Here is a 19,253-nt window from a genome sequence, read left to right as displayed (position 1 = left end):
ACGTGTAGGCACGTACAGCCAGTACATGAGCTTAATTTATGTAACTCAACTTTATTTATAAAGCTTTGCTTACAGAGTACTTCTATCTCGTAAAAAAAAGCAACATTTTGCTGAGCTTAATTTATGTAACTCAACTTTATTTATAAAGCTGTGCTTACAGAGTACTTCTATCTCATGCACATGCTAAACTAACAGCCAATCAGAGCCAACACCGTTTTACATTGTGTAATTAATATTCATTAAAATCATATCTAAAAAGCACAATGACACAAACATCAAATCTTTTTTTTATAAATTTATTCCTGTAGGATCTGGATATGTGCGCATTTTATTTCATGAAAACATGACTGGATGTAGCGTATGGTAAACAAGTCTTCTCAGCCATGTTGTTTGCTTGCTATGCCATGAAAATAATTCGACATAATTGAAATTGACTGCAAGAATCAAACGTTCTACATTTAAAGAAGATTTGTGTAAAATTTGTATTCATAAATGACTCCTGAGAAGCCTGACCAACCCTGGCTACCGTGTAGCTTTGCCACTGATGGGGTGCTCTTTCTAAATTGGGTGCTGGTATTTTGGGGTGTAATGGAGGAAAGTAAGATTAATAATAATAATGATAATAAGATGTTGGTCAACTAGGCATCTGCCCCGTATGGCAGATGGCCAGACCAGTCATGTTAGCACACAATTTGACGCAAATGAAGACGAAACAAATAAATTACAGACATTGTGAAACGCAATGCAAATAAAGTCAGTGAGGTGTCGAAGAATTCGAGCCCTGACCTCAACCCCATCAGGCACTTTGGGGATGACGATTATCAACTCCATGTTGTCTCTGTTGTAAAGTCAATACTTTTTTTGTCCATATAGTGCATCATTTCAGTTCATGATGTTATATTAAACGTTATCCCTTTTCATCCTTATTAAGTAATTCATCTTCCTCTGCTACTTTTGAAATTGTAAACCGATTCACACTATCACTTGGCTGTGCAATTTCTTCCTTTGCGCTTCCTGAGGCTGGCACAGTAAATATAATGCCATCCTTTGGTGAATCCGTTTTCCCGTTGACATTATCATCGGTTCCCGCACACTCTGCTGGTTCTGTTGAAGCGGAATTTTCTTGGAGAAGAGTCCGATTGGCTTTATCTTGGTTGCCGTCATCCTTCGGGTTTAGAAACACTTCACTGATGCTCATCAAACATCTGTGTCGAGGCGAGTGATCCAGCATCTCGATGTTGGTGGTCAAGATGTCACTGCAGCTCTTGGACCGATTGAAAACGTCAATAGAACTGGGTTTTGCGCTCATTCCAATCTCCTTGATGACAGTGCTGTAGTCTTCCTCCTTGTCCGATAAGAAGCTAAAAATATCGATGACGGTCGGCCTTTCCGACTTGGGCGTGTTTTCTTCAGGCTTCGGTTCCTCATCGTGGAAGCGTCTGCGTTTGTGACGTCTTTTATTCTTAAACACCCTGTGAGCCTCCACGACCATGTTTACGTTCCAGCTGAAGAAAAGCGACAGCCACGCCAGGCCCATGTAGATCCATATCTCCGCAAACACTCTGTATAGCTTCGGGTATTCAATATTTGGATTCACACCTGAAATCAATGCACATGTAGCGAATCACAGGATGTAAACGCTCAAAGTACAACACAGAGAAATACAGGACAAAGATGTGACGCCAACCTGCCACGTAATCTCCAAAGCCGACAGTTGTGAGGGTGATGAAAGAGAAGTACAGGCCTTCCAAGTAGCTCCATCCTTCCAGGGACATGAAAACAAGAGGAGGGATCACCAGGTGCACGAAGAGCCCCCATAACAGGAATATAGCGGTGCAGATAAGCTGAACACGTTTCTAATAAGAAAAAAAAAAAGAGATTTCAAAACTTTGATAGTAAAGTATCCAAACCCTTTCACGGTCGTTAAAACATTCACTGCCATAGACGTCAAAGATTAATTTTTACTGGGCTGGCAATGAATGAGTTAAGTCTTACCACTGGCACGTTTTTTCTGATGAGGACCTGGGACAAACGTTTTGCTCGGTCTCCAAAGAACGAACCCAGGTTGCTTAACCATACCAGACACAGCGGGATGCCGCACAGGCCATACAGGATGCAGAAGATGCGACCTCCATTAGTCTTTGGGGCAACATTACCATAACCTGTAGAATACAACACATCTTTTTTTTTTGTGGTGGATATGTACACTCTAAAATTTAAGATTACAAATTGAATTGTTGACCCCCAAAAAAAAAGCACTTCAATTGGTAACACGCGATTGAATTAAGATAGTCCAAAGTGAATATATTAAGTTTAATTAATTATGAGTAGAATACATTTAATAATTTGGATTTGAGTCACTTTGGATTAATTTACTTCAGGTGAATATATTAAAGTATAATGAACTCATAATTAAATAAATGTAATATATTCGTTTTGGACTAACTTCATTCAATCGTGTAGTACCAATTGAAGTTTTTTTTTTTTTTTTTTTTTTTTTTTTTTAAAGTTGGTCAGCAAATTTGTAATCTTAATTTGGTTCAACAATTCTCTTTTTAGAGTGTAGAGAATTCAACTATTCTAATTGTATTTCCTTGAAAAGAAAAAAACAGAAATATCCTCATCATATAGGGTATTTTAATAGTTTTCTGATAGTTAATGATTCTAGCATTTGTTGTAGTTTACTCTGTAATTGCAAGTGATGTGTAATCAATACCTTTACGCCCTCCCACCACACTAGAAAGACACAAGATCATTCCTTTGTCTCTAGTCATTTGTTGTAGAAGTTCTGCCGTGCTCCCATATTGAATTCTACCTTTGATGGGGTTTTTTTTGTACTCGCTGTTTCTTCCAGTTTTTCTGGTAGTACTCCCTTTGTAACTTATTTTACTTATTTATAGCACTTTTTGTTGATCAGTTACCGGTAGCTTTAATTTTGTATTTTTTCCTGCTATTTAGTGGCGGGTTTAAAAAAAATCGAATAATCAAAATAATTGATTTTCCTTTTCGAGTCCGATATTGATTCATAAAACCATGAATCGATTATTTAATATCTATTTTTCCCATAAATTCACAAGAAAATAGAATTTTAAAGGTACATTTATTTTTGGTATCTTATTGCTTTCTTGAAATTTACTGTTCACGTGAATTTTATAGTATTTTCTCACATTTACATTTATTTACATTAGTCCTGACTTATTGCATTTTAAGACAAATCAGAATCATTTCAATTTGTATTCAAAATTATTGAATATTAATTATGAAAATATTTTCATCTCATCCTTGCTGATGTCAATGTTTTGTGATTACAACACGTGTTACGTTCACTAATAAACTAAATCATTTAACCAGTTAATCCTCCACAAAATTTTATTTGGAATTTATGTTTGAGGAGTCATTATCATGTCCTTGATATTTAAGATTTGATGTTCCATAATTAATCAATATCGGATTGAAGTGAAGCAAATCGGATTGAATCAGGAAGTATCAAATTGATTCAGAAAATGTGATCAGATATACTTTTTAGCAAATTAGCAACTTTTGTGGAAGCATTTTTAAATTTTTAACTCTGTTACTGCTTTGGGGTCCAATCTGTCACAAATCATAACAAAATCATTTTTTTATTGATGAAATCAGTAGAAAGCAGCAGTGAACAAGTGAACACTCATGAGATTTCCCTTATGCGCGATGTACCTTAATTTTTAATTTATTTTCATAAAACTTAATCAATGGGATATTCAATCCAATGTGGAAGCCAGTCAGAGGGCCTTAAGCCCACACTTAGTTTTGCACCCACGCTCGATTGGACAAATGTTTTCCATGCTGGTGTAAAAAATCTCACTTCCATATGAAAACTACATAATTTCAGATAAGCTACTTAGACCAAAATCTTACTTTCTTCTTACTTTTAGTGCTAATGAACCTGTATAATGAATAATGTAATTGTGGCAATAATAACTGTTCTATCTACTGTACACACAAAATAGATGTTTTTTTTCTTATAACAATGACTATTTTAAGTGTACGTGCATTGTAAATTGAAATAATCAACACACAAACCTATCGTTGTGACAATGGTCGCTGCAAAGATGACAGAGTTCCCCCAGTCCCACATGTTGTGATATTTGTTTCCAGTGATGATCACACCTTGGCCTGCAGCCTCTGACACTACCTGGAATGTATTTCAAAAACCACACATATAATTAACAAGGACACAAATGTCAATTCATCCATTTTCTGCAGGTACAATGCGTAACTTCGTTACACCCTGGACTGGTTTCACTTTTAGACAAAAAAACATTCACACTCACATTGACACCTATGGACAATTTGTAGGAAGCTGAAAGCTGGAGAATCACAAGTATGGTTTCATGCAAGCCACAGCGGAGATTCTACCCCTAAACCTAAGAACTGTGAGGCTGATGTTTTAGTCACTATACCCTCATACATACATCAATAAGGCTAGCAATAGAGACAGTATAAAAAAGTGACGTTCTATTTCACTGCAAACCACAACAAAAATAATTTTGTGGCACGCCTTGCATTGGGTTCCATTAGATGTGTAAATTTGGCTGAACCTGGGAATAAAAAGGTCGATACTGTGACGTATTCTAAGACGAGACACACCTTGTGTTAACATTCCAACATTTGAATGAGGCGTGCAGGTTCATGCTTACTGCCCGTGTGTACAGTCATTTAAATATCCCCACGCTTTGTCCTCGAGCAAAAAAATATAACCCAAAATGAACTTTTTCTTTTGGATCACTTTTTAGTGTTTTCTAAGTCTAACACGCTAACTCTTTATTAGCGAACAGAAATATTGTAGCATATGCACATCCAAAATGAACTTTTTCTTTTGGATCACTTTTTAGTGTTTTCTAACACGCTAACTCTTTATTAGCGAACAGAAATATTGTAGCTACCTGCTACCACTTGATGAACATGTGGCGCGTAACAGATCAAATCCGACGAATTGTTGTGCGTAATTTCAATTTGTGCGGTAGCTGAAGTCCATACCTGAAGAATTTCCTCCAGATCCTCTTTCCTAAGGCATGGGTACTTCTTCAAAACTTGTTCTTTTTGAAAAATATATTTGCTCCTGGCCAATTCCCAGTTTGGCTCCTCAAGCATTTGAAATATTGCAGCCCCAATGGACAAGTAAAAGATGATACATGATGTTAAAAGGGGGCCCTGGTCAGTCATTTTCAAGAAATAACTTTATGCCCCATCCGGCAAGCGTCTCTCATTCCGTTTTCAACGCTCTTCCTGGAGAGAAAAAAAACTTCCTGGCCTGCTTGATACACACACAAGCATATGCACACGCCTCTCTGTTCAGTCACCTGAACTACGTAATCATGCGCGTACCTGGTTGGACCTGAAATGATTTGTTGAAAACCAATGCAGATGCAAAAACAACAGTACACTATTGTGGGTGTTAAAATGTTAACGTCATAATTTAATTGCAGTGAAAACATATCAAGGCCACACCCACTTATCACAAACAATAAAATGACAAATATGACATAGCTTAATTCAGGATGAATTTAAAATGCACAAAGACTTAATTTGACTTCTCAATATGCTTCACATGCTGTTTCTCCAGGCTACTTTTTGCAAAACTCGCTGTTGGAGCTGATCAGTATAAAATTCACAAGAGGTGTATAATCCATGAATTGATGATTTTACATTTGAATTTCTATTTTAAAAAGTAACAGGTGTGGCGCTACACCTAGGGGGTGCTATAGCCTAACCAGAAAACTGTTGATATTCTAAAATATATTTATAAATCAAAATTATTTTCTCAACTGTCTATGTATCGGTCAAGGCCCTCGTTAGCCCTGGGAGAGAAGAAAAATCCTGCAGCCGTCCCTGTACCGTGACAAGTTACCACACGAGTGACAGTTGCCCTTATCTTCATTATCATTACCCAGAAGCAAACAGTATGCTTGAATCCAAGCAAGTGGGGTGGATCCACACTGCAATGCGTGATAATACTGTACCACTACTGTACTTTACTTAACGTTGTAGCACACATGAGAAAGAAAGGTGACAATAGTACTGCAACTTTACTAATATGACTATTCTAATCATAAAATGTTTTTAGCGTCAAAATAATATGATACAGCGTAGTCTTTCTGAAAGCTCTGAAAATAAATGTAAAAATATTTGTATATGGAATTCGAATTAAACCACTCTAATCTGTAGTAGTGTGCTGCATGTTGACAATTGTAAAGGGAATCCCCTATACCGCGCATGCGCAGCACCTTGCTAAACAACGCCCTCACCTGTAATGTCATAACTTAGCCTAAATGGCAACATAATATAGGCTATGTGTGTGTGCGGTGGCTTTTGTCGCAGCCCTCACACACGAGGCGCTTAAATTGTCATTTTTCTTTTTAAGAGCTAGATTTGATAATTGCACTAACTCCACCCTCCAGGCCGACGGTTTTGCTTGGTCATTGTGGCTGCGTCACCGCCTCCGTGGAAACCCGCCTGACTCCTGTGGAGGGAAACACCGGAACTAATAGCTTCTCACTAAAGATGGCGCCAACGCGTTTTCCAAACATGTCGTCGCTTAGGTAAGAAACATTTAATTATGCAGTCTGTACTTTCAAATCTTTTAAACTGAAATTCCTCTTCCTTGTGGTTTGACTCTGCTGTGAGTCTATTGGCTCCAAGGCTCTGTGTATAAACACCACTAATGTTTTTGTTGCTATAGCACTCACTCGATAACACTGACATGAATCAAATATTAAGAATACTATAAAATACTGTCGCAATTGTTTAATGAGTGCATACCTATTTTCTGTTGCAGTTATCATTTTCATTAATTAAACATTAACAATTTAGGGTTGCGTTATTTTTCTGTTCCTGAAAGTACTGCATACCACCAGTAAAAGCAATATTTTATTACATCAGGCATTTTTTTTAACTGACTATATATATATATATATATATATATATATATATATATATATATATATATATGTGTTTGCATAATTTTTTATTATGTTTGCAGCCTGCTGACTTTTGACATTGGATAGTCTACATTTAATATACCTGTACATTGTTACATTAGGCCAATTCTGTTTGTCTCTTTGCTCAAATGACAGTCGTCTTTTTTTGCTTTTTCATGTGGACACACTCGCCTGGACGTTGACATGAACATGTTGTGAGTATCCATGACCTTTTAACCTTATAAAACATGATACGGTCTCATATCCGATTTGAATGCCGCTTGTGTGTTGCAAATGTCAAATAATGTAAAACAGGGTAAGGACATTGTAATTGTGTGCAACAGCTGCAGTGTGGCATTTTTTTCCTTCTTCACTTTTTGGAGGGAGGGGTGGGGTCACCGAATCACCCCAAGGCATGTGCACGCAAACACATCTTTATCTTATGAGAACACATGCTCTCAAAATGTTTTGCAAGCTCTGTATAAGGTAGCTAGGAAATGCTGTGGGATTCGTAGACTCTAGCTTCAAGAGTTTTATGTTTTATTTTTGTATACTTTTTTATTAAAAGACAACACTTTGAACGTTAATTAGATTAAAATGGTTGCCACATGCCTCACTATAGACAGTTGTACATGGGATTTCTCCCATGTAGTAGGAAATAAGTGAATTATCTATGCATTTTCCATAGGATTTGTCCTCAGTAATGACTCACTGACTTTTGGTGAGAGGCAGTCAGTCACATGACTCACTACTGTACTTCAACATGTACATACCCAACGATTCAAACTCATTTTGAATTTAACTAATGGACAACTTCGAGTTTTCAATGAGTATAAACTATAAAGTGCATGTTTTTTGAATTTGTGAGGAAGCCAGAGCACCTGAAGCGTTTGAGCCCTGAACCTCAGAATTGTGAGGCGGCCGGGCCAACCAACCGTCCAATATGCAAATAAATATTTTTATGTTATTAATTAAAAAACATATATATATGTATATTATATATAAATATAATATATATATATATATATATATATATATATATATATATATATATATATATATATATATATATATATACATATAATATATATTAAATATATATATATATATATATATATATATAATATATATTAAATATATATATGTATATATTGCAATATATCCCAATTTTGTGTCTGACTTGACTCACTGAACTAAACGACATGCATTTGAAAAGTGTACTCATTTGTTTGTACACTAGGTGGCAGCACACACTAGCAAGCCATTAGAATTAAAGGATAATACAGTACACTCAGATGGCCAAAAATGGCCATCACTGTTTGGTCAGTGCAGTTGACTGAAATACCAAGCAGACCAAACAATAACCTTTTTTTTCTTCCTGTGAGGCATTTAAGATATGCCTCAATGCTTTATTGAATAATATTTACAGTATTTTTTGTTATATATTTATTTACAAGATAAAGCAGCTCAAATGAGTTCATTTGATGGCTGACTGTAACTAACTGTACACATTTCTTGAAAAACTGTGGCTTGATTCAAGTTCATAAACACGGGCCAGACCAAAGATGTCTGCTTGTAGACTGGGGCAACATTCCTGCTTTATGAATTCTTCATGATATAACAGTGCCTCATGAATATTGATGTTGCCGTTGCCATCCCATTAGTGCTCCTGAGAGCTCAGGGCGGGAGCACAAACAAAAACCACGGCGAGCGTGCTTCCGTGCGTGCACTCAAGAGTCATATTTTGCATCGTTTTCCTAGCGGCGTGTAGCTTTACATAAGATGCGGGAGGGAACCGCTCTATGATGTATAACATGCGTCCAGATGCAGCGCTGAAAGTCAAAGGGAGATGATTTGGGTGTATGCAGTATGGGACTTTATTATGTAATCATTGAGCGACTGAGCCAGAGAGGGATAAAGATGTTCCAAACAAACATAGTCGTCTCCCCACCCCCACCACTGTGCACTCTGCTGGTGCTGAATGATGCTCTGCATCATTATACATGTACGCGTGCCTGTTTTTTTTGTTTTTTTTGAGGACGCGCCACTTTCTTAGGGTGTGTCCGGAGCGTGAATGCGAGCGTGTTTCTGTTAGTCTGTGGTTCCAGTCTGGCGTTGTCTCAGGGGGATTGTGGGTCTGTGAGTGCCGCTCCTCCCCTCTCGGTTCTGTCTCCCGTTGCTCTCCTGGGTCCAGCACAACACCTGCTTCTTGCACCAGCGCACGACAGTCTCCTAAGCAACTGGGCTGCAACACCACTCCTTCATCTGCCCTTTGTTTTTTCTCTCTCAGTCCTGGGCACATCCAAGCGAGATGAACAGAACAAATAAACTAAGTGCTGCCTTTCCCTCTGTATCGGGGCAGGATTAGTCGGTTCTCTTCCGGGAATAAATTGGTAAATGTTTAACAACACTTCCCTGATGTTGCGTCACTTTGCTCTGTGACTAAAGTCTACAAAAAAAGTGACTTTTTGCTGTGTTGGAGGTATATTTTTTGGGCTTACCCTCTGCGGACCGGCCCATTTGGACTCATTGGATTAACAGAATCACCTATTTACTGGTAAGAGCTTTGTTTGAATAGCTAACTGCTGGGCATACCACATGAACTTGTCTCTGTGAGACAAAGGTGATGGTGTCTGAGAGGGAATAATGAAGCCCTTCATTGACCCCCTTCCCTCCCGCCCGCTGCCTATCAGCCGTATGGCCCTAATGGGGTCAGGCAGATGGGTGGGCTCCATTAAGACGGCTTGAATGTGTGCACACAAGTATGAATGTGTTTGTTTGTTTTTGAAATTCAGATTGATGGGTTGGACTCTACACTTCATGTCGGTACTATGTGTAACTGCCTTTCCAAATGGTTTGTCTGATATTCCCTCTGTGGCTGTTGGTTAAGCTCTCTGTAGTGTCTTCTTTTCCTTTTGGCTTTTCCCTTCAGGGGTCGCCACAGCGAATCAGTTGCCTCCATCTAACCCTGTCCTCTGCATCCTGTGCTCTCACACCAACTACCTTCATGTCCTCTTTAACTACATCCACAAACCTCCTCTCTGGTCTTCCTCTAGACCTCTTGCCTGGCATTTGGAAACTCAGCATCCTTCTGCCAATATACTCCCTACCCCTCCTCTGGACATGTCCAAACCATCTCAGTCCGACCTCTCTGACTTTATCTCCAAAGCCTCTAACATGTGCTAAGCTCTCTATAGTGTAATGAGTCATATTTGGTAAGTTAAACCTAAATATAATAAATATAAATATTAAAAGATGGCACAGCGCTTGAGCATATATAGAACCATGTGATTCAAAGACAATAAGGACAACAACTGGGCTCTGGCCTCTCGCGTGGTTTCTTGCTGGTATTAAAAAAAACACACACACACAAACAAAAATCCATGGTAGATCAAATGAAGAGTCTGAGGTTGTCCCAAAGTGTAAATATGAGTTTTGTTTGACTGTGTTGATATTTACCCTGCGATTGGCTGGCGATTAGTCCAATGTGTGCCCCGCCACTTGCCCAAAGTCAATTAGAATCATGCCTAACAATGCCATTTACTCGCCATCGGTAGGAGTGAAGCAACCGGCGGCCATCTTACATTGATTTTTTTCTGCTGCGTTTTCATGTTATTTTTTGAAAATGGTGATAATGTGAAAATGATAACTATGTGATTTGACATTTTCTCTTAAAAGGTATATCTTTTGAGTGGTACTGAGAGATTTGTCTCCATGTTGTCAAAACTATCAAGAATAAAATGAAAAAAAACAAAATTTGCTGCAAAATGTAAACCTAACCTGTCATTCACAATTCACAATACTGAGATAAACTAAATGGTGCATGCAAACAGTGAAGTTTGTTCTTTGCTAGGCTCTCATTCCATCCAGGGATCCTAGCGTAAAACACGCACTGATGACAGTGTTTTCAGCGGCAAAAAAATAACAGACGTTGGCAGTAACAGTGGCAATGTAAGATGGCTGCCCTCTGGCTTCAGGGGCCTAATGATAGTACAATCATGGTTGATGGTTATGGTTAGTAGTAGAATAGGCTCCAGCAGCATACAAAAGTTTTGGATTTCAGTGAGTTACCTTCCCAGCTGACCTTTCCCAGCAGAAGCTCTGGATGGATACATTGAAAAATAGATAAACATGGAGAGAAGCATAAATACATTATGGTGATTATTATGTTAAATTTTTATTCCGTTATGATATCCGGGTATATGTATGTCGCCTACATGAAATAGCATCTATTAAGTTGGTGTGCACCTTGCATGAGTCGTCAAGGCGGGCTTGCTGGGTGCTGAGGGGTCCAAGCCTCGGAGAGGCTCCGCCCCTTTACGAGCGTCGGACACCTCCAGCACAACAAAGCATGTGTGGCTCCGCAACATTGTTCCTTATCTGAACGTGCCGAATAGGGGATTTTTGTCCTTTTGGACTTTTTCTTTGCTCTTCCCATTGATGCGCAACCCGCAGCAGGTGAGTCCGAATGTACCGAGGACGATGATGCAAAGGGTTAGTTGTTTGTTTTTGTTTTGCCGCACATTCGGCGCCATTTTCGTACTCGGACTGTTTAAAGAGCCGCCGCACGGTGGAGCGACACAGACCGCTCATAGCTGCACCTTATTTGCGGTATAAGTTCCAAATAAAATCAGATATATGGTGCATTACTACATTGCGTCTAAGCCTTATTTCTGATAACAATGTAACAATGAATTGTGCATTTTCTTGGGTGAAAAAGGTCTTATAGGGAACCTCACAAATCAAAAGTAGTCGCTATCTTTACATGTGAGTTGGATGGGTAAAGATGGCTGGGGGCGCATGTTTTCACTCCTCTCAAACATATTGCATATTGTCGTGTGCATTCTTTTTAACACCAATTAATACATCGAAAGTAATACTTCAGGATTTGGTTCACTGTTGAAAAAAAAATATTTTCTCTGTTAAACGAGCTGTATAATTTTCAATACGTGTCGGGTTAGTACTTCTGTATAATTATTATCTTACATAACGGTTGTTCCACAAGACACTTATTTGACGTGCAGTTGTGCTTCACGCTGTCTTAAAGATGCCTCTGCTCTTGAATTAAATGTTTCTGCTTGACTCGCTTTCACCTCAAGAGGGGAGGTGCTTTAAAATACCCACAGTCACTTGGCATAGAATATAAAAATAGCTGTCTAACACACTTAAGTGACAACCGTGCAATAAACCTCATCTCCATTGATGATAGTGCTGGATAAATATAGTCAGATAATCTTTCATGAAGCTGCAGATATCACGTGTGGAGGATGAGGCAGAGGCAGTCTGGGTTCATGTGGTGCACCCAGTAGCAAGAGGAAACAGCGAGGTTAAGAAATGATGGCACTCCATTGCTCGGGGTCTCCACTATAGTGCTGAATCAGCAGTGTTGAAAGCATGTAAGTGATGCTGAAGGATGTCGGTGGCTCTGCTGTGTGAGAGTGAGGTTATTGAGGTCCCATAGGAGCTTGCTGCTGGTAATCCTCTTTTGGGAGTTATGATGCGTTTGGGCAGTTAGACTACTACTGTGTTGTGCTAAATAAACAAACTCCACATGCACAGTCCTTTCCTTGTGAATGACTGTAGAATTCACTCACTTTTCATCATACTTTAAATGGATACACTGCGTCATGTGTTGCACAGGGTCGATGATGGTATTATGTTTCTTGTCATACCATATTTGGCAATGTTACATGCAAATGTCTTGACAAAATGTTTAACGTTTGGGAGCCTTCTTCCTCAATGTGCTCTAATGCACACTATTCTCTCAGCTTTGGCTGAGCCATCGTTCAAAATGGTTTTGGAATCACTTACAGTGCGACCATACTAAATCAATCCGGCTGCTTCATTCATTTCCCTTGGTGGTTCATGTTACACTATCAGCAGCACTTGCCATCTGTATGTATTGATTCATTGGGAACTGGGTTTGGATAAGTTAACACTGAAATAAGCCTCTGTAACTGTGTACCCAACATAAAACAAGGCCTCAATGTCTTAGAATGACCCTGTACTTGTTCAGTTTTAATATCCATTTAATTGTGTCTTCCCACATTAATTACACTGCAGATTTTAGTGTTGTAAAGTTTATTTATTTCTTATTTTAGGATTCATAAAACTAATGGATGGCTAATGTCTGCTATAGCCAGTCAATCCTCATGTAGTAAATATTGCTAAAGTTGTTAGGCATGCCTGTTTGCATTAAGTGAACTTTTACTCCAGTGCAAAAAGGCATGTGTGTGCATGCATGTCAGCATTTGTTTGCTGAGCAAGTTTAATTTTTGGAGTAACCATGTGGTCTGAGGGCAAATATCCTGATTCTCTTAGTTTTTAGCCAGGAGGGTGGAGCTCCTTGTAAAACCACGAATCAGCATAGCTGATTGCCTCGATGTCTTTACCATCTCGTCTCCATTGCACACCCACACATACTCAAGCTGCATACCCACACGGGAGGTGGCAGTGAGTCCAAGTGCATGGAAAATGTAGGGAGAGAGCAATTATTGGGCAGGCTGATCATCTGGGCTGATATTTGGCTGATGAGAGATCAATTAACTTTAGGGAACTATTTATTAAAATTTTCAGTTCACTTACCTACTTTATGTGTTTTTAATTTATTATTAATTTTTATTATTTACTACAATCGGAACCCTCTGCCCACAAAAAAAAAAAACAACGCATATCTGTCTATCGCTAATCAAGACAGCGAGATGGTCAGTGGAACCAGGTAGGTAGAGATAATCTCACTCGGCCCGATTAACTCTAAACTCCTGCTAATTCCTTAAGCCTACTCCTAGTGGCAGGTAAGGTAAAATGCTTTCCTTACCTTAAATTGACAAGATAATGTATGTTCGGAATGTGTATCACCATTCCCACTCATGTATATAATATTGCAAGATGGGAACATTAACAATAATTGCTAGAAATTTATGCATGTTGGGCCAAGCATGGATGCATATGTATATATGTGCATATGCGTGCCATGTGAATATAAATAGATGTGAGCTCGTCAGTAAAGGCGAACTAATGAGTCCAAGCGTCCTGAGCGCAAACAGCTATTTATATACTATACCTCCTCCTCCTCTTCCTCATTCAGCCCTCCTGTCTCACTGCATCTCACATGTGCACACCATGTCAGAGCACCTGTGAAGCATCACACACGTATGACATGAGACTGAATTTAAAATGGAAATTGTTTGAATTTTTCTCGGCAAATTGGATACATTCTAAATCTACTTGACAAGTGTGGCCAAGAAAAAAATAACTTAAAGAAGTTCAGTATCACATTTCAATCATAATATTCCTATAGGGGGATTAATTCAACTCACTCTTGCTTGAGGGTGGCCTACTTCATCTATAATTTACCTTATTAGAGACTAATTATGTAGTATTGAGGGCAGCCTTTTTCTTTACAGTGCAGTGGTATTTATTTCATTGGCTCCACCGTGCAAAAAAAAAAAAGACGTTGCACTTCATGTAGCAAGACCGCTTCTGTTATCTCCATCAGTCAAGTGATGAAGACTCCCCCTGCTCAGCTGGCCGATAGCTGAGATGTTAGATAGGCAACTCAAAATGGAGGAGGCAGCAGGCACAAGCTCAGCTGGTCCATTAGCAGCATGTCTGCTTCCTGACAATCAGAATTGAGATGACAGAGCATTAAAAGACCCAGTGGAGGCTGTGAGCACTGATGCATAGTTGCGTGTTTGTGTGTGTGTGTGTGTGTGTGTGTGTGTGTGTGTGTGAGCGTGGTGACCTCGGGAAAAGGCCTATGGGGGGTCTCTTGGGGGGAAGGGTAGTCAGGATTAGTTATAGAGTGCAGTGTAGTTATTGGTCACTGGACTCAAACAATGGGAGGGCTAAAGAGGATTTTAGTGTGTGTGTGTGTGTGTACCCCCCTCCCCCCTGCATCCAATGGGAGGTGCATGCATGGTATAGTGGGCCAAAGCATGCACCCTTTGGGGCGTCCCTGTACATCTGGAAGATTGGCCTGCCCCTCTGTCTGCCTGCCGAGCATCTCCCCTCCCCCCAGTTCATACACGGCAGCGGGGGCCTTGAACTCATATGGCGGACATTAACACGGCAACATTAGTGACCAATTAGGCAGGACTGAGTTCAGGCGAGGTGTATCGCTAATGTAAGGGCGCTATCTCAGCCAGCAGAGGTTGCGTGATTGCATAATGCTGGCTGTTTATTTCAGCCAGTCAACGGCTTTAATCGGCAAGTAAGGCCTTTCTAAATATGTGAGATCTGTCCTCTGCACAACCCCAACAAAGTCATGTTCATTAAACTGCAAGGCAGCTTTGCTGCAACTGTCAAGTGTACAGTTACAATGAGGCTTTTTGGAGGTGTCATTTTTAAATGCTGCACGGTTTTCTTTATGTTGAATAACTGGACGGGTCAGGAGCCGAACGGTCGTGCTTTTCTACTATCAAAAATGTATTGGAAAAAGTTGGTGTGTGCACTTTGTATCAAAACATTCTAATCATTTAGTTGGCAATAGTTTTTTTTTTTAAACATTGCGCGTTTCCTTGCCATCAAGCTCTTCTTGTATGTGAGAAGGTAAAACTACACAGGTTGGGACGGATAGTACAAGCGATGCTAATAGGCACCTACACAGTGTAGAATGCTTCCTTTGTGACCGTAAGATTTAATGAGTCTGCAACAGGCGATTGTGATATTGGACCCACCATCCAACAAGGACAGCTATTGTAGGATTCTGTGCATGTGCGTGCTTTGTAGGATGTCTACTGTGTGAATGAGTGTGTATTGTGAATGTAGTCTGTGGTTGACAGTTGGCTAAATGCCACTAAAAGGGGAAAGAAACATCATAATTGTTTGTTGATAGTAATTCAATGTATGAATGCTTTTCAATAGACAAACTAGACATATATTATTATTGTTGTATTATTAGTTATGAAACCTTAGAAGCAGAAAGAATAATTAAAAGAAAATGTTTTGCTTTATATACTTCACTAATGGTTTAGCGTTGCTATTCATTAGCACATGTTTGCCAAACAGAATTACGCATGTTTACGACACACAAGCTTATAGCTCATTGATCCTAATCTTGTTTGTTTTGTTTCAAGTGCAGCAGTGTTGTGCTCTGTCACTTTCTGAAAAGCACTGTGACCTGTCTACATTTCTGACTAGTTTCTTGTTCTCCATCCCAGTGGCTACCATGACAACAGAGGCAAGTGCCGTGAGCGAGGCGGACACTGAAGGCAAGCAGAAGGCTAGCGCGGCTGAACCCGAACCTGAGAACAAGCAGAGTCCCGAGGCAACAGCACCAGAGCCCGAGGGCGAGCAGCAGAGCAAGAAGGCACAGGGACAGGCTGCTGAGCCTGGCTCTGCCGATGCAGCCTCCTCACCTGAAGAAGAGCAGCTGAAGCCTCGCACCAGAACCTCTGCTGGAAAAGGCCTCTCTCGCCTCTTTTCCTCTTTTCTTAAACGCCGCTCACAGTGTTCAGAAGGAGAAGGCTTTGAGGCAGAGAAAGCAAGGGAAGAAAAGGAGGACAAAGAAGAACAGGCTGGGAAAGTGGAAGAAGAAACAGTGAAAACTGAAGAGAATGATGCTCTCCTAGAGGAGAAATCAGATTCGAAAGAGATAAAACAGAGTGAAGAGAAACAACAAAAAGAGGAAAAAAAGACTGAGCCCGAGAAAATAGAGAAGAAGGGTAGTAAAAAGAAAAAGAAAGAAACCAAGAAGAAAACAGAAGAAAGGGATGCAGAGAAGGTGAAAACCGCAGAGGAGAAAAAGGAAGAGGAGCAGGACAAGACGCAAGAGGAGGAGAAAAAAGAGGACGAGAAGAAAGAAGAGGAGAAGAAAGTGGAGCAAAAAGAAGAGGCAAAGGTAGAGGAAGCTGTAGAAATAGAAGAAGAAAAATTGGAGACTAAACAAGAGAAGAGGACAGAAGATAAATGCACTGAAACAGAGCCTGAGAAGGAGACTATAGAGGAGGAAAAAGTTGATAAAAAGGTTGCAAAGAAAAAAGAAAAAGAGGAAAGGGTGAAGAAAAAGGAAGAAGAAAAGGCTAAGAAAAAAGCAGAGGAAGAAGAAAGGGCAAAGAAGAAGGAGGAGGAGAAAGAGAAGAAGCGAGAAGAAGAGAAGGCAAAGGAGGCAGAAAAAGTCAAGAAGAAAGAGGAGGAAAAGGCAAAAAAGAAGGAGGAGGAGAAGGTCAAGGAGGAGAAATTAAAAAAGAAAGAGGAGGAAAAACTGAAGGAGGCAAAAAAGAAAGAGGAGGAAAAATTGAAGGAGGAAAAAAAGAAAGAGGAGGAAAAATTGAAGGAGGAAAAAAAGAAAGAGGAGGACAAATTGAAGGAGGCCAAAAAGAAAGAGGAGGACAAATTGAAGGAGGCCAAAAAGAAAGAGGAAAAACTGAAGGACACCAAAAAGAAAGAAGAGGAAGCATTGAAGGAGGCCAAAAAGAAAGACGAGGAGAAATCAAAAGAGGCAAAAAAGAAAGAAGAGGAGAAATCAAAAGAGGCAAAAAAGAAGGAAGAGGAAAAGGGGAAGAAGAAGGCAGATGATAAACAGGAAGAAGACAAAGGGAGGAAAAAAGTGAAAAAGGGCAAGAAGGACGTGGAGAAAGGGTCAAGTGAGGCGCGGGTGAAAGCACCAATTGCTGCCCCAGAACCAGAACTTAAAACTGAGCCAGAAACTGAACACGCTCCTGATCAGCACTCACTCAGCAGCGCAGAGATGCAGGTCAGTGCAAAAACTGCAAAGAGGAGTTTTCCTCAAACCTGTTACTGAGCTCAAATTTTCAAACCCATGTTATGCATTTACCTCTTCTCCCGTTCTGACTCCTCCAGCAGCCAGCTCCAGAGGAACCCAAGGAACAAGGTGCAATCAAGGAGGAGCCCGAAGAAGTGGAACTTGTGGAAGAGGAGGAGGAGGGTGCAGAGAAGAAAGAGGAAGAAGCAGAAGCCGAGGAGACGGAAGCAAATGGAGATGAGGAGCCCAAAGACGAAAAGCCTGCGAAAGAAAAGAAGACTGAGAAGAAGGGTGACGATGCCAAAGGCTCCAAACGACAGAAAACAATTCAGTGCAAAGTCACTTTGCTGGATGACACTCAGTATGAGTGTGAGCTCGATGTAAGAGATCACGCACGTTACAGGCTGTTCACAAATGATCGGGTTCGTCTTTCTGATTGCATCTTCTCGTTTAGAAACATGCTAAAGGACAGGAGCTCATCACTAAAGTGTGTGACAACCTCAACCTACTGGAGAAAGATTACTTTGGTCTCGCTCACTGGGAAACACCAACCAACAAGGTCAGCTTTAAACTTAACATTCGTTTACATGGATTTTGTTAGTGTGCCACTCCCTTTTATTCAATTTATATATATATATATATATATATATATACATATATACAGTATATATATATATATATATAAAAACAAGGTCCCTGCTGACACTGCTTACACTTAGAAATTGGCTGTGTTGAGTCAGTGTTGACAACTTAGTAAATTGGTCAATGTGTTTAGAAACTTTCAACCTGAGATATGTGCTTGCAAGCTGTTATATTTTTCTGGGGTTACTTTTTCTGCGCTATACAACTCTGCATACAAATTTTTTATTTTTTTTGAAATACCCGCAGAGGTTGTGGTATTACTTTTTGACAACAAACACAAGAACCAGTTCTACCATTTAGTTTGACAGTTCATTTTATAGTGATAAATTATTGAACATGTAAAAAGTTAATATATTACTACATAAACAAGCTTTGTCAAAATGTATTTAGTTTTCCCAGAGAGAAAGCAAAGATTTTCACATTTTTTTAAGTATTTAAAAAACAAAAACAAAAAAAACACCCTTGTTATATGATTTCTAGATGCTCAATATTTCATGGAATCCTACATATTGTACAAATGCAGTTTTCAAAAATCAAATCCTATTTGATCTGTGTAGAATTTATTGTGTTTTAAATCAAACCAACCCGAGTTCCTTCTTCCTCAAAATTAGATTGAGTACATCGGGCAACAATTGAAATTGACCATAGGATGTACTGTCATATGATTTATTCCTGATGTATATTTTCCCCTGTCAGACATGGCTGGAACCTGCCAAGGAAATCAGGAAACAGGTGCCAGGTGCGGTCTACGAGTTTACTTTCAACATAAGGTTCTATCCTCCTGACCCGGCACAGCTTACTGAAGACCTCACGAGGTGAATTTCACGTATTATGCTTTTGTTAGACAACCTTGCCCACCTCTCGATTCATATTTAGGAGTGGGAAGCAAACTTGTATTTGAACGAATGTCAACTACCTCGTTAATGCTTGATACATTATAGAAGATCTTC

At 39.6% G+C, this 19,253-nt stretch overlaps 2 protein-coding genes across 12 annotated transcripts in view; one reads left to right on the top strand and one right to left on the bottom strand.

Annotated features, from left to right (window-relative positions):
- Nucleotides 1-120: 120 nt before the first annotated feature.
- Nucleotides 121-5,352, bottom strand: LOC144057888 (potassium channel subfamily K member 5-like). The gene is made up of 5 exons (XM_077575873.1): nucleotides 5,017-5,352; nucleotides 4,060-4,171; nucleotides 1,996-2,162; nucleotides 1,688-1,856; nucleotides 121-1,599 (listed from the first exon to the last, which is right to left on the bottom strand). The coding sequence occupies exons 1-5, from the start codon at nucleotides 5,200-5,202 to the stop codon at nucleotides 908-910; spliced, it is 1,326 nt and encodes a 441-aa protein (XP_077431999.1). The 5' UTR covers nucleotides 5,203-5,352; the 3' UTR covers nucleotides 121-907.
- A 3,571-nt stretch (nucleotides 5,353-8,923) lies between these two features.
- The window catches only part of LOC144057263 (uncharacterized), a 30,385-nt gene continuing 20,055 nt past the window's right edge, over nucleotides 8,924-19,253 (top strand). For 8 of the 11 annotated variants that reach the window (XM_077574596.1, XM_077574598.1, XM_077574597.1 and 5 more), the window contains exons 1-5: nucleotides 11,278-11,414; nucleotides 16,118-17,652; nucleotides 17,760-18,041; nucleotides 18,116-18,220; nucleotides 19,000-19,118. In XM_077574596.1, coding sequence (XP_077430722.1) covers nucleotides 16,126-17,652; nucleotides 17,760-18,041; nucleotides 18,116-18,220; nucleotides 19,000-19,118 — 2,033 coding nt within the window. In that variant the 5' untranslated portion in view covers nucleotides 11,278-11,414; nucleotides 16,118-16,125. Of the gene's footprint in view, nucleotides 9,514-11,277; nucleotides 11,415-12,227; nucleotides 12,353-16,117; nucleotides 17,653-17,759; nucleotides 18,042-18,115; nucleotides 18,221-18,999; nucleotides 19,119-19,253 lie in introns of those variants that run through there. The other 3 variants (XM_077574592.1, XM_077574594.1, XM_077574593.1) reach the window with 3 other exon arrangements.

Source organism: Vanacampus margaritifer, chromosome 9 (assembly GCF_051991255.1).
Source record: "Vanacampus margaritifer isolate UIUO_Vmar chromosome 9, RoL_Vmar_1.0, whole genome shotgun sequence".
Classification (NCBI taxonomy): domain Eukaryota; kingdom Metazoa; phylum Chordata; class Actinopteri; order Syngnathiformes; family Syngnathidae; genus Vanacampus; species Vanacampus margaritifer.
Note: the sequence above shows the minus strand (reverse complement) of the source record. Positions and strands in the feature narration are given on the sequence as shown.